The sequence below is a fragment of the Geotrypetes seraphini genome, chromosome 5, assembly GCF_902459505.1.
Source record: "Geotrypetes seraphini chromosome 5, aGeoSer1.1, whole genome shotgun sequence".
Classification (NCBI taxonomy): domain Eukaryota; kingdom Metazoa; phylum Chordata; class Amphibia; order Gymnophiona; family Dermophiidae; genus Geotrypetes; species Geotrypetes seraphini.
This window is the reverse complement of record NC_047088.1, coordinates 841,923-860,820: the sequence shown is the minus strand read 5'-3', so window position 1 is coordinate 860,820 and position 18,898 is coordinate 841,923. Positions and strand designations below refer to the sequence as shown.

At 42.1% G+C, this 18,898-nt stretch overlaps 1 protein-coding gene across 5 annotated transcripts in view; it reads left to right on the top strand.

Annotated features, from left to right (window-relative positions):
* TAF1 (TATA-box binding protein associated factor 1) overlaps positions 1-18,898 on the top strand; it is a 596,267-nt gene that overhangs the window by 534,679 nt on the left and 42,690 nt on the right. For all 5 annotated transcript variants that reach the window (XM_033945528.1, XM_033945529.1, XM_033945526.1 and 2 more), the window contains one exon: positions 1,590-1,688. In XM_033945528.1, the coding sequence (XP_033801419.1) occupies positions 1,590-1,688 (99 nt within the window). The remainder of the gene's footprint in view (positions 1-1,589; positions 1,689-18,898) is intronic.

Sequence of the window (18,898 nt, the reverse complement as noted above, 5' to 3'; positions counted from 1 at the left end):
GATGGAGGGAAGCAGGAAGAGGTAAGGAACTTGGGACACAGAATGAAAGGAAGGAGGGAGGGGAGCATGAACCATAGGATGGAAGAATGGAAGGAGTGAGGGAGGGAATAGGAAGGGAAAATTGGGTGTCTGAGAGAGGGGAATGGGTGTCTGAGAGAGGTGAAAAAGATGGTGCACATGGGGAGATGAAGAAAGAGGAGAATTGTTGGGTATAAGGAGGCAGAGAATTATTGGACATGGTGGTGGGAGAGGAGTGAGGTAGAGATGCATGGGGAAGAGAGAGATGAGAATGAGTAATGTTGGATGTGGTGGTGGAGAGGGAACAGTGGGATGGATGGAAAGGGATGCAAGAGGGGCCTCAAGGAGGTTGAGAAGGTGGGTAGACTACTAGGATTCGAGTTACATACAAATTCAAGTTAAGAACGGTTTAAAAAATGGAACTCGTTCTTAATCCAGGGACTGTCTGTATAACGGCCATCCTAACCCTTCCCTACAGATTGAAAAAAAGTCATAGGAAGTGATTTACCACATGCATAATTAATTGTGGAATTTGTTGCTGGAGGACATAGTTAATGCAACTAAAATAGCTGGATTCAAAAGAGAAAATGAGCATAAAAATGATTGCCTAAGTCAGGGGTGTCAAAGTCCCTCCTCGAGGGCCGCAGTCCAGTCGGGTTTTCAGGATTTCCCCAATGAATATGCATGAGATCTATTAGCATACAATGAAAGCAGTGCATGCAAATAGATCTCATGCATATTCATTAGGGAAATCCTGAAAACCCGACTGGATTGCGGCCCTCGAGGAGGGACTTTGACACCCCTGGCCTAAGTAAACAGGAGCATGGGGTGGCAAAGATTAAGAAATTTGTATTGCTGAAGGAGAAATACCCAGTCAGCTTTAGCAACCACAAGATTTAGGGGAGGAGGTCCTGCCCCTTCCCTCCCCCCTTCTCATGCTATACTTATGCTTTAGAGAGCCATTGCTCATCCCTGGACATGAATTATGGGAAATTTGGGATCGTCTATGTACTTGTGACTCAAAATGGCCACTGTCGGTAACAAAATGCTGGGCTTGATGGGCCTTGATCAAACTCAGCTGTGGAAGATAGGACGTGAAAGACTGTAGAGGACAGATTAAAAGGGAGATAAAATATTAAAGGGCTTGAGAGATGAGCAAGGACATAAATGACAAGGGATTGAGAAGAGGAACAGACATGGAGAAAGGGAAGCAATCACAAAGAAAGTATATTTTTAAGCTATAATAAGTTTTAAAAATCATTTTCTTTAAATGAAAACAGCTGAAATGTTTGCTGTAAATTGTTAAGTAATGTAAATGTTATACACTTTCATACTGATGCTGAGATCCAACCCTTGCTCCTGTTGGGCTAGAAGTCTGAAAGAAACAGGGGTGAACTGCCAGCTGAAAATAAAGGAAAAGCTTAACGCTGTGCACAGGAAACTGCTCCACTTGAGTCAGAAGATGGAGAGGAAGTGCCCGTGCTGCCTCTGAAAAAAACAAAGGCATCAGCTCCGAAAGCATTTAAAGATTTTTCATGACTTGTTTTCTAATATTAGTTTTCTCTATTCAGATTCGTTTAGGACGAGGTCGGATGGTTGAGGAAGACTCTGATGTAGATATTGAAGGGTTTGATGAGGAAGATGATGGGAAACCCAAGACTCCTGCCCCAGTGAGTAAAGTTTTGCAAAATCCATGCAAAAATATTTTTTTGGTATGTACATCACTAAATTGAGTGGACAGAGATTTAATGGAAGACATTCAAAATATAGCTGTAAAAGGGGAGGCACTTCTAATAGGTGATTTTAACATGCCAGGTGTTGATTGGGGTATTCCTATTGCAGGATGTCCTAGAAGTAGGGAGATCCTGGATTCTCTACAAGGAGAACTATTCCAGCAGTTGGTAATGGAGCCCAGTGGGATGGAGTGTGATAGGGAAGACCCTGTCATGTCCATAAACCCTGCTGCTAGCCCTACCTGTGATAAACCAGTGCCCATTCCTAGGGAAAGAAATAGGACTTTAAAGTCTGACAAGCAGACCGCAGGCACCTCAGAAAAGCAGGGATAGGCAATAGTGCAGCAGCAGTACAAGGCTCTACTTTATTACCCTATTATTCCTTATACAAATCTGCAGAGGGAACTACAGTAGTGCAGGCTGCCAAAGGGTTAAAGTGAGGGGAGGAACATAAGAAGTTGCCTCCACTGGGTCAGACCAGAGATCCATCGCGCCCAGTGGCCCGCTCCCGCGGCGGCCCATCAGGTCCGTGACCTGTGAAGTGGTTTCTGTCTAATCCTATAACCTACCTCTACTTCTTTCTGTACCCCTCAATCCCCTTATCTTTTAGGAACTTATCTAGACCTTCCTTGAACCCCTGTAGCATGCTCTGGCCTATTACAGCCTCCGGGAGCTCATTCCATGTGTCCACTACCCTCTGAGTGAAAAAGAGCCTCCTAACATTTGTTCTAAACCTGTCCTTTTTCAATTTCTCCGAGTGCCCCCTTGTGCTTGTGGCTCCCCACAGCCTGAAGAATTTGTCCCTGTCTACCTTCTCTATACCCTTCATGATTTTGAAGGTTTCTAACATATCTCCCCTAAGTCTCCGCTTTTCCAGAGAGAATAGCCCCAGCATTTCCAATCTGTCCGCATATGAGAAGTTTTCCATACCCTTTATCAACTTTGTCGCTCTTCTCTGGACTCCCTCAAGTACCGCCATGTCCTTTTTGAGGTACGGCGACCAGTACTGGACACAGTACTCCAGATGTGGGCGCACCATCGCCCGATATAGCGGCAAAATGACTTCCTTCATCCTGGTCGTGATACCCTTTTTGATGATACCCAACATTCTGTTCGCTTTCTTTGAGGCTGTCGCACACTGTGCTGATGCTTTCAATGTTGTATCTACCATTACCCCCAGGTCTCTTTCAAGTTTGCTCACCCCCAGCAACGATCCCCCCATTTTATAGTTGAACATCGGGTTCTTTTTCCCTACATGCATGACTTTGCATTTCTCAGTGTTAAAACTCATTTGCCATTTTTTTGCCCAGTCTTCCAATCTCGTTAAGTCCCTTTGCAGGTTTTCACAGTCTTCCTTGGTTCTAACCCTGCTGTAGAGTTTGGTGTCGTCCGCAAATTTAATGACCTCACAGTTCGTCCCTGTCTCCAAGTCGTTAATAAATATATTGAACAGGAGTGGTCCCAGCACCGACCCCTGTGGGACTCCACTCGTGGAACCAGCAGAGCTGATGTGCCTCAGGAAGTGCAGAAGCCCTGGAAGAATAAATTTCCTACAGCTGAGAGTTGGGAGGAGCAGGAGCATTCAAGAGCTTGGATGCCGGTGAGTCTGACCTCGATTCCAGGGAAAATGGCGGAAGCGCTGATAAAAGACAGCATTGATGAGCATTTTGAAAGGAATAAACTTCTAACCACAAGCCAACATGGCTTCTGCAAGGGGAGATCATGCCTAACAAACTTACTGCACTACTTCGAAGGAATTAATAAACGGATGGACAAAGGGGATCCCATAGACATCGTATATTTAGATTTCCAGAAAGCCTTTGACAAGATACCCCATGAACACCTACTTTGGAAACTGAAGAACCATGGGGAGGAAGGAGACGTACACAGATGGATCAGAAATTGGTTGGTGGGGAGGAAGCAGAAGGTAGGAGTGAAAGGCCACTACTTGGACTGGAGGAGGGTCATGAGTGGTGTTCCGCAGAGGTTGGTGCTCGGACCGCTGCTATTCAATATATTTATAAATGATATAGAAACAGGGACGAAGTGCAAAATAATAAAATTTGCAGATGACACCAAACTATTTAGTGCTGCTCGGACCAAAGAGGACTGCAAAGAATTACAAAGGGACCTGAACAAGCTAGGGGAATGGGCGACAAGATGGCAGATGAAGTTCAATGTAGAGAAATGTAAAGTATTGCATGTGGGAAGCAGAAACCCGAGGTACAGCTATACGATGGGAGGGATGTTATTGACTGAGAGTACCCAAGAACGGGACTTGGGGGTAATAGTGGACGGGACAATGAAGCGGTCGGCACAGTGCGCAGCGGCCGCTAAGAGAGCGAATAGATTACACTAAAACTATTCTTTCTTATATAAAACAATTAGACTTTTATCCACTACTAACAATGCCAACCCACCAAGCAGGACACACAATTGATATGGCCCTAATAACAACATCCGCAAGAAACAATTTTTCAGTAAACTGCTGTCTACCAGTCCCATGGTCAGACCACTTTTTAATAACAATTACACATACTGCTTCACATAACTTACCTTACATTAAACAACAATCAATAAATTTTAGAAATTTCAATGACCTCTCTTCAGACTCAATTAGTTCAACATTTAAATTAGATTTCTCTGAATCTAGAACTCATTCTATAGATGATTTAATCAACCATTGGAACATTGCCATTAAATCATTATTAGATAAACTTGCACCAGTACAATCTAAAGTTATTTCTGCTCGCAAAATTCAGAACCCATGGTTCACGGCTGAACTTTCTCTCATTAAAAAACAACCAAGATCTTCGGAATGTAAGTGGAGAAAATAAAAAACTAAAATAAACTTTCAAACATTCATTGAACAATCTAAATTCTACAAACAAAAAATAAACCAAACAAAAATGAAATTTTATTCTGATAACATTTTGAAAGCTAAAAATCAATCAATTCTCTATACTATACTTAATTCAATAACAAATTTAAATAAACAACAATCAGAAGCTGTTGCATCTTTGCCCACTGCTCAGGAACTCGCTGACCATTTTATTGAAAAAATTAATAAAATCAGAAACACTTTTACAGTGAATCAATATATAACTTTTGCTTATGAACAAACCGATTCAGATTCATTATATTCAAAATGTTCAAGATTTAACATGCCAAGTCTAAATGAAATTGAGTCTATTCTCAAATCCATAAATATTAAGGGCTCTAAAGCTGATCTAATTCCTCCGTTCATTCTCAAATGTTACTTTAATATTTTCGGTCCTTTCATCCATAAGATAATTTATGAAAGCCTAAGTCAAAATACCGTACCAACAGCCTGGAAGAAATCAATCATCCGTCCTATTATTAAAGATAGGAAAATGAGCTCTGAAGATCTATCTAACTTCAGACCAACAGCAAACATTCCTTTTCTGGCAAAATTGACAGAAAAAGGAGTCTTTAATCAAATTTCAGAGTTTGTGGAAAAAACTAATGTTCTACATCCGAATCAAACCGGTTTTAGACATCACCATAGCACTGAACATTCTTTGATTGGTATGACTACTTCTATCCAATATTTTCTAGATCACCATCAGTCAATTCTATTAATCTCCATTGATCTCTCATCAGCCTTCAATACGATCGATCACCAATTTCTTCTGGATAGACTCCAATCCATTGGTATTACAGACCAAGTTTTTTCTTGGTTTGTATCATATCTTACAAATCATACTTCTACTGTTTCTTTTAAAGATTCAATATCTAAATCTTCACAGTCTACATATGGTGTCCCTCAAGGGTCTATTCTTTCCCCTTTATTATTTAATATTTTCCTTGCCCCTCTACTTACTTTATGCCAATCTGTGTGTTTCCAAGTCTTTGCCTACGCTGACGATAACCAGCTTCTACATCCATTAGACGCTAACAAAACTTCTGATATCATAGCGATCAATGAGAAACTCAATCAAATCTACCATTGGCTAGACTTAAACAGATTAGCACTTAATATAAAAAAAACTAATGTGATGCTAAAAAAAACTAATGTGATGCTTTTCCCCTGGAAAGACAGTTCTTCCCTTGTTGCTCCCATTTCTATAAAAAATGTCCCCCTACAGTTAGCAATACTAAAATTCTAGGGGTGATCTTTGATCACAAATTGAATTTTCATGATCACATTAGTAACATTATTAAAACAACCTTTTATAGACTAAGACAAATTCGATCAATTTCAAAATTTTTATGTTCTAAATCACTTAATATTCTTATTCACTCTTTGGTGATCTCCAAAATTGATTATTGTAATGCTCTTTTTAAAGGAATCTCTTTAAATGAAATAAAACGCTTACAGATCATTCAAAATACTTCCATTAAACTTATAACTAAAACTAGGAAATTTGATCATGTAACACCCCTTTTAAAAGATGCGCACTGGCTTCCAGTCACCCATCGGATAACATACAAACTATGCATACTCACTTTCAAAGCCCTTCTTAATAAAACCCCAGCATTTATTTATAAACTATTAATTCCATATTCTCCAAACAGAACTCTGAGATCCAACGAACAGAACTTACTAACTATTCCATCTCTTAAGGTTATCAATACAAGACGACAATTCATTTTCTCTGTTACCGCACCTCAGTTGTGGAACGCCCTTCCAATTTATTTAAGGAAAGAGCAGAATCTTGAGAAATTCAAAAGTAATTTAAAAACATTTCTCTTTAAAGATGCTTTTGGTAATTAACGAAACTCTCCGCAGCTCAGATTATTTTTATTGTACTATATTATATTGTCTTTCTGTTGCTCATTTTGTATTTTTCCCTTTTTGTTCTACTTTTCTATATTGATTTTGTATTTCATCTCCCCCCCTCCTTGTGTATATAAGTTTGTAAAGTTAAATTTTTAATTTCGAATGTCATTATGTATTGTTTTGTAATGTATTGTTTCCCATAAATTGTAATTTTAATTTTTTCATCGCTTAGAAATATGATTAAGCGATTAATCAAAACAATTATTAAACTTGAAAACTTGAAAAACTTGAGTATAATCAAGAAGGGTATTACAACCAGAACAAAATAAGTTATCCTGCCATTGTATCAGTCCGCATCTGGAGTACTGTGTCCAATACTGGTCGCCGTACCTTAAAAAGGATATGGCGATACACGAGAGGGTTCAGAGGAGAGCGACACGTTTGATAAAGGGTATGGAAAACCTTTCATACACTGAGAGACTGAAGAAACTGGGGCTCTTTTCCCTAGAGAAGAGGAGAATTAGAGGGGATATGATAGAGACTTACAAGATCATGAAAGGCATAGAGAAAGTGGAGAGGGACTTTCAAAAACTACAAGAATGAGAGGGCATTCGGAAAAGCTGAAAGGGGACAGATTCAAAACCAATGCTAGGAAGTTTTTCTTCACCCAGCGGGTGGTGGACACCTGGAATGAGCTTCCAGAGGGCGTGATAGGACATAGTATGGCATTAGGGTTTAAGAAGGAATTGGATAATTTTCTGAAAGAAAAGGGGATAGAGGGGTATAGATAGAGGACTACTACAACTTAGGAATCAAGAAAACTCTTATATCTGGCATCCCAAGTCCTCTAATATTCTTCACACTTCTACCTCTAACCCTCTGTTGTAGTTCTTTCCTATTTCATCTACTGTAAACCACGCCGAGCTCTACGAACGTGGAGATGATGTGGTATACAAACCTAAGGATTAGATTAGATTACACAGGTCCTGGACCTGTTGGGCCGCCGCGCGAGCGGACTGCTGGGCACAATGGACCTCTGGTCTGACCCAACAGAGGCACTTTTTATTTTCTTATCTCCCAGGCATGCAGACAAACTCTGAGAGAATTTATACTCCAGTCCCTCTGCCCCACAGGAGAGTTCTGCCAGAAGCAAACAGGAAAGAAAGGTATCAATTTCCCAGGGAAAGGTTAGCTTGGGAAGGGGAAGATTTTGTGGAAGGATTTTCAAAAGCTGACTATGAGAAACGAGGGCACCCACCGGTAGGGGGCAGGGAGCCAGAAGACGGAGAGGAAGCGTGTACGGAGGTATCTGAACAGGGCTATGATTTAAATGACGAAGATTTTGCCTTGGAGTGCAGTTTTGATCCAGAACAAGGCATGAGTGATGAATGCATGTTTGATTAAATTGATTAGCCAAGAAACCCAACTGTTTGGTGGTTAAATAAAATGATCCTGTTGATTAAGAACACAGCTGAAGTTGGGAGCCCTGTTTAAAAGTAAAGCTGTGTTAAGAGCCCAAAGCTTGTCCCTGTCCTGAGTCACTGAACATCTGGGAACTTCGGGTGGGTACAGGAACATATGTTCTATATAAGGAAGGTTAGAATTCCCCCACATACTGGCCCTAGCTATAGGAAGTCAGGGCAGTATTGTGAAGCTTATTTAGTGGTCAGGGTAAATAATTGTGCAGAGATTTGATTCCTGCTCCACTATAGCCACAAAAACTTTAAGAAGAGATGTGAAAGTAGAAGTACTGCCTAGTGTTGCCCACTGGCAAAGAAGAGGGGCTCAGGTCTCTGTTGAGAAGGGCTGCCTGAACTGTAACAAAACATCAGCCCATAGAGTAAAACTGTTTGGTGTAGGGTTGTTTTATGTGTGGAGAGAGATGAAACACTGAACATTTGGGGGATATTAAGGGTCTGCCATGGACTGTGGGAAGGGCTATATAACATAACATCATACTTATAAACCACATAACCGTATATTCAGTGTGGTGAACAAAAGATTAAAAATAGCATAACCCAAAGATGATTTAAATTAGTTCACTAAATATTTTGAAAAAAGATGAGTTTTCAATTGAGTTCTAAGAGCAAGCACTACGCAAAAGTTGCCTAAATTCCCTGTCATAGAAAGCAACCTGAAATGCTAGTGTATGTTCCAAGGATTTCTTGCTCTTACAACCTTACAGACAGAAAATTAAACAATGATTGTGATTCTCTCCTGTGTTTATGGAATGCTATGAGGAATCTATCAGACATATAGATTGGAGCAATACCATATGCAACTTTATAACAAAGACAACCCAGCTTAAACCAAACACGTGCCTCCATTGGAAGCCAATGCAACTCACAGTAAAAAGGAATTACATGATCATATTTCTTTAGACCATAAATTAATTTGATCCCCGTATTTTGAATCAGTCTAAGCCTAGCCATCTCTTTCTTGGTACATGTCAAATGGACATAGAAACATAGAAAAAGCGGCAGAAAAGGGCTATAGCCCACCAAGTCTGCCCATTCCAAGTATCCCCCCCCTGAATTTACTCCCTTAAAGATCCCACGTGAGTATCCCATTTTTTCTTAAAATCCGTTACGCTACTGGCCTTTATCACCTGGGGTGGGAGTCTGTTCCAATGATCCACCACTCTTTCGGTGAAGAAGTACTTCCTGGGATCGCCATGAAACTTCCCTCCCCTGATTTTCAGCGGATGCCCTCTGGTGGTTGAGGGTCCCATGAGCCAGAAGATATCATCTTCTGACTCGATGCGTCCCGTGATGTACTTATACGTTTCAATCATATCTCCCCGTTCTCTTCTTTCCTCAAGTGAGTACAGCCGCAACTTCTTTAGTCTTTCTTCATACGTGAGATCCTTGAGCCCCATGACCATCCTGGTGGCCGTTCGCTGAACCGACTCGATCCTCAGCACGTCCTTTCGGTAGTGTGGGCTCCAAAACTGAACACAGTACTCTAAGTGAGGCCTCACCATGGCTCTGTACAATGGCATCATAACCTCAGGTCTCCTGCTGACGAAACCTCTACGGATACACCCCATCATTTGTCTTGCCCTGGAGGAAGCCTTCTCCACTTGATTGGCAACCTTCATATCCTCGCTAATGATCACTCCTAGATCGCGTTCCGCCGTAGTTCTAACTGTTACAATAGCTGAGAAGTAACGACTGAACTAAAAGTGTAAAAGCTAGAAACTCAAAATATGATTTTATGTTACGCAGCTTCTACAATGTGTAATAACCCTTTTGCACCACAGCATCTACTTGCTTTCTCATGGTCAAGTGTTGATCTATATCAACTCCCAATATTTTAATCGTTGGATTGATCTTATAGAGTATTGAGTCTATAGTAATTGATGGTTCATGTAAATTCTAGGTGGAGATGCAACAAAGAATTTGGTCTTATCATGATTTAATTTGAATTTAAATTCTTGCAACCCTGATTCCATCAGTTTCAGTATAGACTCAATTATTTGGGTAATATGAGATAAAGCTGTATTACAAGGAATGATGATCATAATGTCATCGGCATAACTAAACAGTCTAGAGCCCAGTTTGTTCAAATGAAACCCCAGAGATGATAGATACACATTAAATAATGTGGAGGAGAGTGGGGTACCCTGAGGTACCCACAAGGGTTTTTCCAAGCTACGGAAAGCTGATTGTTAGACTTAACCTGATAGAGTCTCGATCCAAGGAACCCTTTGAACCACGAGAGAACGTTACCTTGCAACCCTAGGGCATCTAGGCAGGCCAGTAACTTGGTGTGATCCACCAAGTCAAAGGCGCTACTCAGATCAAACCGAAGAACCAATGCACTGCTACCCTTGCTCAACAGACCATTTTCGATCAGTGGTCTCAAACTCAAACCCTTTGCGGGGCCACATTTTGGATTTGTAGGTACTTGGAGGGCCGCAGAAAAAATAGTTAATGTCTTATTAAAGAAACTAGTCTTTAAGCCCGTTACATTAATTGGTGCTAGAATATATGTCTGTCTGTCTTTCTTTCTTTCTGTTTCTCACTCTCTCCCTCTGTCTCTCGCTCTCCTTGGCTCCCTTTTTCTGTCTGTCTCCCTCCCTCCTGCTGTCTGGCCCCTTCCCCGCGTTGTGTCCTGCTGCGATCTGGCTGCTCCGTTCGGCTCCTCTCCCTTCCCTTCCCGTGGTCTAGCCTGCTCCATGCCCCCCCCCCCTTCCCTTATAGCGTTCCCCACAGGCAGGCAGGCCCAGCTTCTTCCTTGCGGCTCGAGTCCTCTTCTTTGTCGGCCCCCCCTTCCCTTCATGTCTGTCTGTCTGGGAATTTTTTTTCTTTGTCTCTCTGTCCTTGCATGCTGCCTATCTGTCATTTTTTCTGTCTGTGAATCTCCCTGTGCCTCCTTCCTATGTCCTTAGTGCCCCTTTCTATGTCCTTAGTGCCCCCAGTGCCTCCTTCCTCCCCCCCTCTGATGCCAGCCTGCCTTCCATTGAAAACCCCCCACCCCCTCTGTTGCCTCCCATCCCCCTTCCATTGAAACCCCCCCATGCCAGCCTGCCTGCCTCCCATCCCCCTGAGCAGCATATTTCCATGGAAAAACCCCCCGATGCCATCCTGTGTGCCTGCCTTCCATTGAACCCCCAACCCCCCTCCAATTCCAGCCTGCCTGCCTCCCATCCCCCTTCCACTGAAACCCCCCCCATGCCAGTCTGCCTGCCTGCCTCCCATCCCCCTGAGCAGCATGTTTCCATGGAACCCCCCCATGCCATCCTGCCTGTCTGCCTTCCATTGAACCCCCCACCCCTCCTCCGATACCAGCCTGCCTGCCTCCCATTCCCCTTCCACTGAAACTCCCCCCCCACCCCGATGCCTGCCTGACTCCCCCCACCCCCCTCCGACCCTACCCTGCACAACTGAAACCCCCGTTGACCCTCCCACCACTACAGGGCTGAGAAACCCGGCAGGAGCAGCAGCGTCCCAGGCACACTAAACGCTGCTTCGGATCTTCTACTGGCCTAATTTCCTCTGCCGCGTCCCTGATGACATCATCAGAGACGCGGCAGAGGAAATTAGGCCAGTAGAAGATCCGAAGCAGCGTTTAGTGTGCCTGGGACACTGCTGCTTCTGCCGGGTTTGTCAGCCCTGTAGCGATGGGAGGGTCAACGGGGGTTTCAGTTGTGCCGGGGGGGTTATCGGGGGGGGGGGGGGGGTGAGTCACGGCATGTTAGTGTTTAGCCAGGTGTGGCTGGTGACAGGAGCCACCGTGGCACCTGTAAACAGAAAAAATAACTCTGGCAAGGGAGGCGGCCAACTGGCAGGGAGCAGGCCAGACGGAAAAACGGAACCCTAAGCAGCGCACTCCTATCTGCGGGTCGCTACAGCTCACGGAAAACGGATGCACGTGATAGGAGTGCGCATGCGTTTTATTATATTAGAAGACAGCTTTGCATGAGGTAAAACTCTTTATAGTTTATAAATCTTTTCTTTAACAGTTAAAGGAAAGATTTATAAACTATAAAGAGTTTTACCTTATGCATAATTGTCATTAACTATTTTTTTTGCGGCCCTCCAAGTACCCTATTTTTTCTGCAGCCCTCACATTTAAAGTTTAATATCTTTTCTTTCTCAAAACTGGCACATTTCAATCACTATATTGAAAATAAAATCATTTTCCCTACCTTTGTTGTCTGGTGACTTTATTTTTCAGTGCTTTCAACTATGTTTCCAGAGCCTTCTTGTCCTTTGACTGTTTTTCTCTCCGTCTTCACTTTCTGCCTTGCATCCATCTTTGCCATTAACTTAATGTTCAATTTCTCTGCTTTCTTTTCAAACTCTACGTTTCCATGTCTTACCTTCCCTTCCTATCTCTCTCTTCTTCCATCCTATTTCCATGGTCTGGCATTTCTTTCCTTCCTTTCTCTCCCTCCCTCCTTCCTTCCTTTCCCCTGGTCTGGCATCTGTCTCCTTCCCTTCCCCCATACCCTGGCATCTCTTCCTCCCCCTCCATGGTCTGATATCTCCTTTCCTTCTCTCCCTCCCATGAACTTGGCTTCTTCTCTTGTTCCTCTCCTCTCCCTTCTCCTTCCTTCCCTCTCTTTCCCCAATTGGGTGCAGCAGCAGCAACAGAAGCAGCATTTCTTTTCCCCCTTTCCTGTTCAGGAGAGGCATTTCTCTTCCCCTTTCCCTCCCTCTCCCTTTCCCTGTACAGCAGCAGCAGCATTTCCCTAGGGTCCCCCTTTCCTATGTAGCAGAAGCATTTCTCTTTCCCCTTCCCTTCCGTTCTCTTCCTTGTGGAGCAACAGCGTGTCTGGCCGGCTCGTTCCGTTCAAAGCCGCGAGTGGCGGCTCCTTGTGAGATCCGCGCCTGCGTCTGAAGGGCTTCCGATGCAGGAGTGGATAGCGCGAGGAGCCGCCAACCCGTGGCTATGAACAGAACGAGCCAGCCAGACACGCTGCTGCTCCAAAAGGAAGGGAAAGGGGAAGAGAAATGCTGTTGATCGCGTCCAGACTGCGGGCCGCAAATAAAACCTGGGGAGCCACATGCGGCCCGCGTGCCGCGTGTTTGAGACCGCTGATTTAGATGATCTAACATTACATTACATTAGTGATTTCTATTCCGCCATTATCTTGCAGTTCAAGGCGGATCACATAAGAATTGCATGATCATAAGGAATAGTTTGAACATTTTCTAATTTGCTAATGAGTAGGTAGTATTGCAGGTGAAGCTTAGCTTGTGGGTATTTTTGTGGTGTAGTTATCATTGTGGTGCTAAGAGTGGCGGATATTGTAGTTGTGGGGAGTGGTGGGGAAGTTCTTTTCCTTCCTTGGCTTGTTGAGATTTGCTGGAGTTTTTTCCTTCCTTGGCTTGTTAAGAGTTGTTGGTCTCTTCAGGGTCTGAGGAGGGAGCGGGTGTTCTGTGGTGTTGTAGATGGGGTAGTGTTAGATTGTAGCTTAGCAAGGACTGGTTAGACGGACTTGAGAGGGTAGTGGTTTGGTCGCTTATTGGTCGCTTCGCAAAGGCGCTCACTAAGGCGAGTACCTTTGACGTGCACCTTAGACGGTGCGCCGAATGGCTGTGCACCATTAGGCGCTGAGCCTTTTATCTGGCTCAGCGATTAGCTGCGGTGGGGAGGGTAGCTATCACCGTTTCTGTACTATAATAAGTTCTGAAACCAGATTGAAAATCATGGAGCAAGGAATGTTGCTCAAGATATTTCATCAACTGAATTTGGACCAAACCCTTCATAATCTTTACAAAAAAGGGGATCGATGCCACAGGTCTATCGTTGGCTGGTAGTGAAATAGATTCATTCTTATTCTTAATTATTGGAGTAATAATTATATTACCCTCCTCTTGTGGAAATTTTCCTGCCTTCAAAGAATCAAATAGCCAATCCAATAATTTTAATTTAAAGCTTAAAGGTGCCGCTGTCATAAGATCTGAAGGGCAGGGATCTAATATACAATATGATTTAGCGTATTTACAGAATAGTTTAGAAAAATCCTCCCAATCTGGGTCTTCAAATGAAGAACAATACAAATCTGCATGGACCTCGATTTCATTCATATTTAAATGAGACTCAAGATTTCCCAGACAAGGTACATAAGAACATAAGAAATGCCTTCACCGGATCAGACCGAGGTCCATCAAGTCCGGCGATCCGCTCACGCGGCGGCCCATTTAGGTTCTCTATTATGAAAACCTGAAATTACCGTATCCCTCAATATGATTTGCAAGAAGGTGTATATCCAACTTGTGCTTGAAACCCCGTAGAGTATTCTCCGCCACAACATCCTCAGGAAGAGAATTCCAAGCGCCCACCACTCGTTGTGAGAAACAGAACTTCCTGGCATTTATCCTGAACCTGCTGCCAGCCAGTTTCAGGTAAACAAGAAGATCTCAGGTTTAAGACTTTGGAACTGAAGAAATTTGCTAAATCATTTGAAGTAGGTAAAAGTAATCCTAAGGATTTTGTATTTTGAGTCACATTAAACACTATATTAACTAGTTGAACTAATTTATTTACATCAATGCTTGTAGTACCGACTTTTACTGAGTAGTAGGCTTTTCGTTTCTCCCTTAATAGTTTCTTATAATTTCTTAATTCCTTCCTCCAATGTTCTTAGTCTATAGCTGCTTTGGACTTTATCCATTTTCTTTCAAAACGACGCACAGTACACTTTATCTCTAGTAATTCTGTGTCATACCATTTTTTTGTGCCATCAGCTCGTCTTTTTATAGTAAGTTTAGGGGTAGTTTCATCTAGGATATTATTACAAAAATTTTTCCAATCCAATGGAAAATTATGAATATTGCCATCTGGTAATAATTCAGCCCTCTGCCAAAATTCAGTTGCATTAGGAGGTTTTCTGACAGAAATTTCAGATTTTTGCGACTTAGGTATGACGTTCAATTTCTTAGTCCATCCCAAAGAAAAATGATAAATAAAATGGTCTGACCAATGTATTGGCAGTCATCTGCCCTCTTTTAACTAAATTAAAGGAATGGACCCTGACTTGGTCGCTAATGATACTAAGTCCAATTGATGACCTCCTACATGAGTTTGTGATAAAATTGTCAAATCAGCAACATTCTGATCCAATTCAACCTCCAAATGTAAATTAATATCTCCCAATAATAAACACTGTCGAGTGGTAAGTGAATTATTAAAAACAAATTCGTAAAAATGTTCCTTTACTTGGGCCCATGATCCTGGTGGCGTATAAAACAAGATGCAATTTAAAGAGTCTTGTAGGTCTATTCTATTGAGGGTACAGGAAATCATTTCCAGATTTTGTTTGGTCAGTGAGTCTTGCACTTTAAAATTAAAATTCTCTTGTAATATAATGGCAATACCGCCATCTATTTTGTCCTTTCGACTAAGAGGAACAATTTTATAATTCACCAGAAGTAAATCATTAATGGCAGAATCATCATTAGCAATAAGCCAGGTTTCGGAAATAAATACACAAGTTAAATTTTGATCTGTGATCCAGTTCTTAATAATTTGAGCTTTACTTCTAATTGATTGTAAACTAACATAAGCGCTGTTCATACTAGTTAACTCCTTTAATGAGGAAACTTTAGAATTATTAATAGTAATTGTTCTCAGTACACACTCTATTTTAGGGAAAATCTTAGCATACCTAAAAGAGGTTGTGTGAATTTTTATAGGAAGTAAAAAGGACTCTCCATAATTGGGTAAAATAGAAATCCCTGTTGCTCAGAGTAAGCAGCTTTGCGTGGCAAATTATCTATCGACAATAACTCTTAAGGATAGAGTATTAACATTCTTGACTTGTGTAGAGATAATGTGAAAGAAAATAAACCTTTTTTCTGTTTTGGAAAGTGAAAAAGCTCAGAGAATATTTGTGTTTAAAAACAATCCTGCATAACCCTATTTGCACCCTGTGGAGAGCTGATCAGTGTGCACATGGTAGGGGTTCGGGCCTTGCCCTGTTGGAGGGACTTGACCCCGCCACAGGGGCCATACTGGACTTAGTGCTTACAAACAGGGAATGTGTTTCTGATGTTATGGTGGGTCATTTGGCATCCATTGATCACCACACGGTGATGTTTAATATTGAGACAGATGTAGAGAGGGCTCATTTGAAAATGAAGGTTCTAGAATTTTAAAAAAGCTAACTTTGTTCATATGGGGGATTACATCAAGGAATTGTTATCTAGATGTGAACATTTGGAAGAAGCAGGAAAGCAGTGGGCAAAACTAAAAGGAGCTATTATAAGGGCAATAAACCATTTTGTAAGGAACATAAGTAAAAGTAATTTCTCTTCTCCTCCCTGTTTTTTACTAAAAAAAAAATATAAAAAAGCACAAAAAAATAAATCCTTCTCTTTTCTCTGTTAAATCTTATTTCCTCTTCCTGCATTTTTGTTTAAAATACTGTGTTTTAGGTGGTATAGAGCCTATATTTCTGGTCACTTCACAACCAATCAAGATGACCTTTATTCTATGCAATCACTGTGGTGCTTTAATTCCAAGACATACTATTTGGAGGCTTAAGGCTTGCCCCATCTGTCTTCAACTTGCCAGTATTAAGGAGGAGCTCTGCAAACTTAAACAGGAATTGAATACAATTAAAGCAGCTTCCATCACTCCACAAAATCATACCAACTTACCACCTCTACCTCAAAGAATAAAACAGCCCAGGAATAAATGGGTCACAGTAGGCTCAGGAAGACTGCGACATGTAACACAGAAACATCCACCTTCACTAATATTACCTCTACAGAATTCCTTCGCTCCACTAGTGCACTGTGATACTCAGGAAAACAGAAGGGAGGTGGGACTTGAACCAATGAAGGAAACTGAAGAGAACAAGAGCACCCTAAGTACAAATAAAAAAGCCAAAAACAGAAAACTATTACTGTTGGGGGATTCCATCATCAGAGGCATTAACCTTGGAACACAGGGCGAGGAGACCAAAATAGTGAAATGTCTTCCAGGATCCTCAGCTACCAGGAGTTCCAGGCAAATACTGACTATAATTAAGGAAGAAACTAAGGATTTTAACACTGATGTTGTTATCCATCTGGGAACAAATGACCTGGCCAACAACTCCACACTTGCAGCACAGAAAGCTTTTCGGGAGCTTGGTGAGGGCGTGAAACCTTTTGTAAAGACTTTAGCTTTTTCTGAAATACTGCCTGCATATGGAAAAGGAGAGCAAAGAGTGAAAAACACAGAGGACTTTAATAGATGGCTCAGAGCCTGGTGTCATCAAGAAGGCTTCAGGTACATAGGAGGATGGGGAAATACATGGAAGGACAAGAAGCTATATTGCACTGATGGGCTACATATTACTACAGCAGGAAAAAGAAACCTTGCAGAGAAATTTAGACAATATTTTTCTAGGCATTTAAACTAGAAGGTGGGGGTGGTGTATGTACGAAGGACAATTATAGAGACCACCCCCGGCAAAAGAAAAGATGTGATAGTAGTAAAGGCTGCAACATAAGCAATATCAGCAACTCATTTCTTAGTATTGCAACGGAAAGTGAAACGACACAAAAATCCATACAAAAAAGGAGATTATCGCTGAAAAATAGCTGGAAAGCGATGACCACAAATGCTCGCAGTCTAAGCAACAAAGTTCATGATCTGCAAGCCCTGATATTAGAGGCAGATCTAGATATTGTTGCTATCACAGAGACATGGTTCAGTGAATCACATGGATGGGATGCAAACATAGCGGGATATAATCTTTTTAGGAAGGACAGAGATGGTCATAAAGGAGGAGGAGTAGCTCTCTATGTAAAGATCAATATCCAAGCGACCGAAATGCAAGGGACCTGGGGAGAGGAAGAAGCGATATGGATTGCTCTGAAAAGAGAAGATGGAACTTCTATCTACGTGGGTGTAGTCTACAGACCTCCGACTCAATCGCAGCAAATTGATAAGGATCTGATTGTGGATATCCAAAAGTTTGGAAGGAAAGAGGAGGTTCTGCTGTTGGGAGATTTCAACCTGCCGGATGCGGACTGGAATGTTCCGTCTGCGGAATCGGAAAGAAGTAGGGAGATTGTGGATGCCTTTCAAGAGGCTCTGCTCAGACAAATGGTGACGGAACCCACAAGGGAAAAAGCGATATTGGATCTGGTCCTCACAAATGGAGAGAGTATCTCTAATGTTCGAGTGGGTGCTCACCTGGGTAGTAGCGATCATCAAACGGTTTGGTTTGATATAACGGCTAAAGTGGAGAGCGGCCGCACGATACTTAAAGTCCTAGATTTCAAACGTACGGACTTTAATGCAATGGGAAAGTACCTGAAGAAAGAGCTTTTAGGATGGGAGGACATAAGAGAAGTGGAAAGACAGTGGTCTAAGCTGAAAGGAGCGATAAAAATGGCTACGGACCTTTATGTGAAGAAAATCAATAAAAACAAGAGAAAAAGGAAGCCGATATGGTTCTCCAACCTAGTGGCTGAGAAAATAAAGGCGAAAGAGTTGGCGTTCATGAAATATAAAAAAACCCAAGAAGAGGAGAGCAGAAAGGACTACAGGGTGAAACTGAAAGAAGCCAAGAGAGAGATACGTTTGGCAAAGGCACAGGCGGAAGAACAAATGGCTAAAAATGTAAAAAAGGGAGATAAAAATTTTTTCAGATATATTAGTGAAAGGAGGAAGATAAAAAATGGAATTGCTAGGCTGAAAGATGCTGGGAACAAATATGTGGAGAGTGATGAGGAGAAAGCAAATGTGCTAAACAAATACTTCTGTTCTGTGTTCACAGAAGAAAATCCTGGAGAAGGACCGAGACTGTCTGGCAAAGTTACACGAGAAAATGGAGTAGATTCTGCGCCGTTCACGGAGGAGGGTGTTTATGAGCAACTTGAAAAACTGAAGGTGGACAAAGCGATGGGACCAGACGGGATCCATCCCAGGATACTAAGGGAGCTCAGAGAGG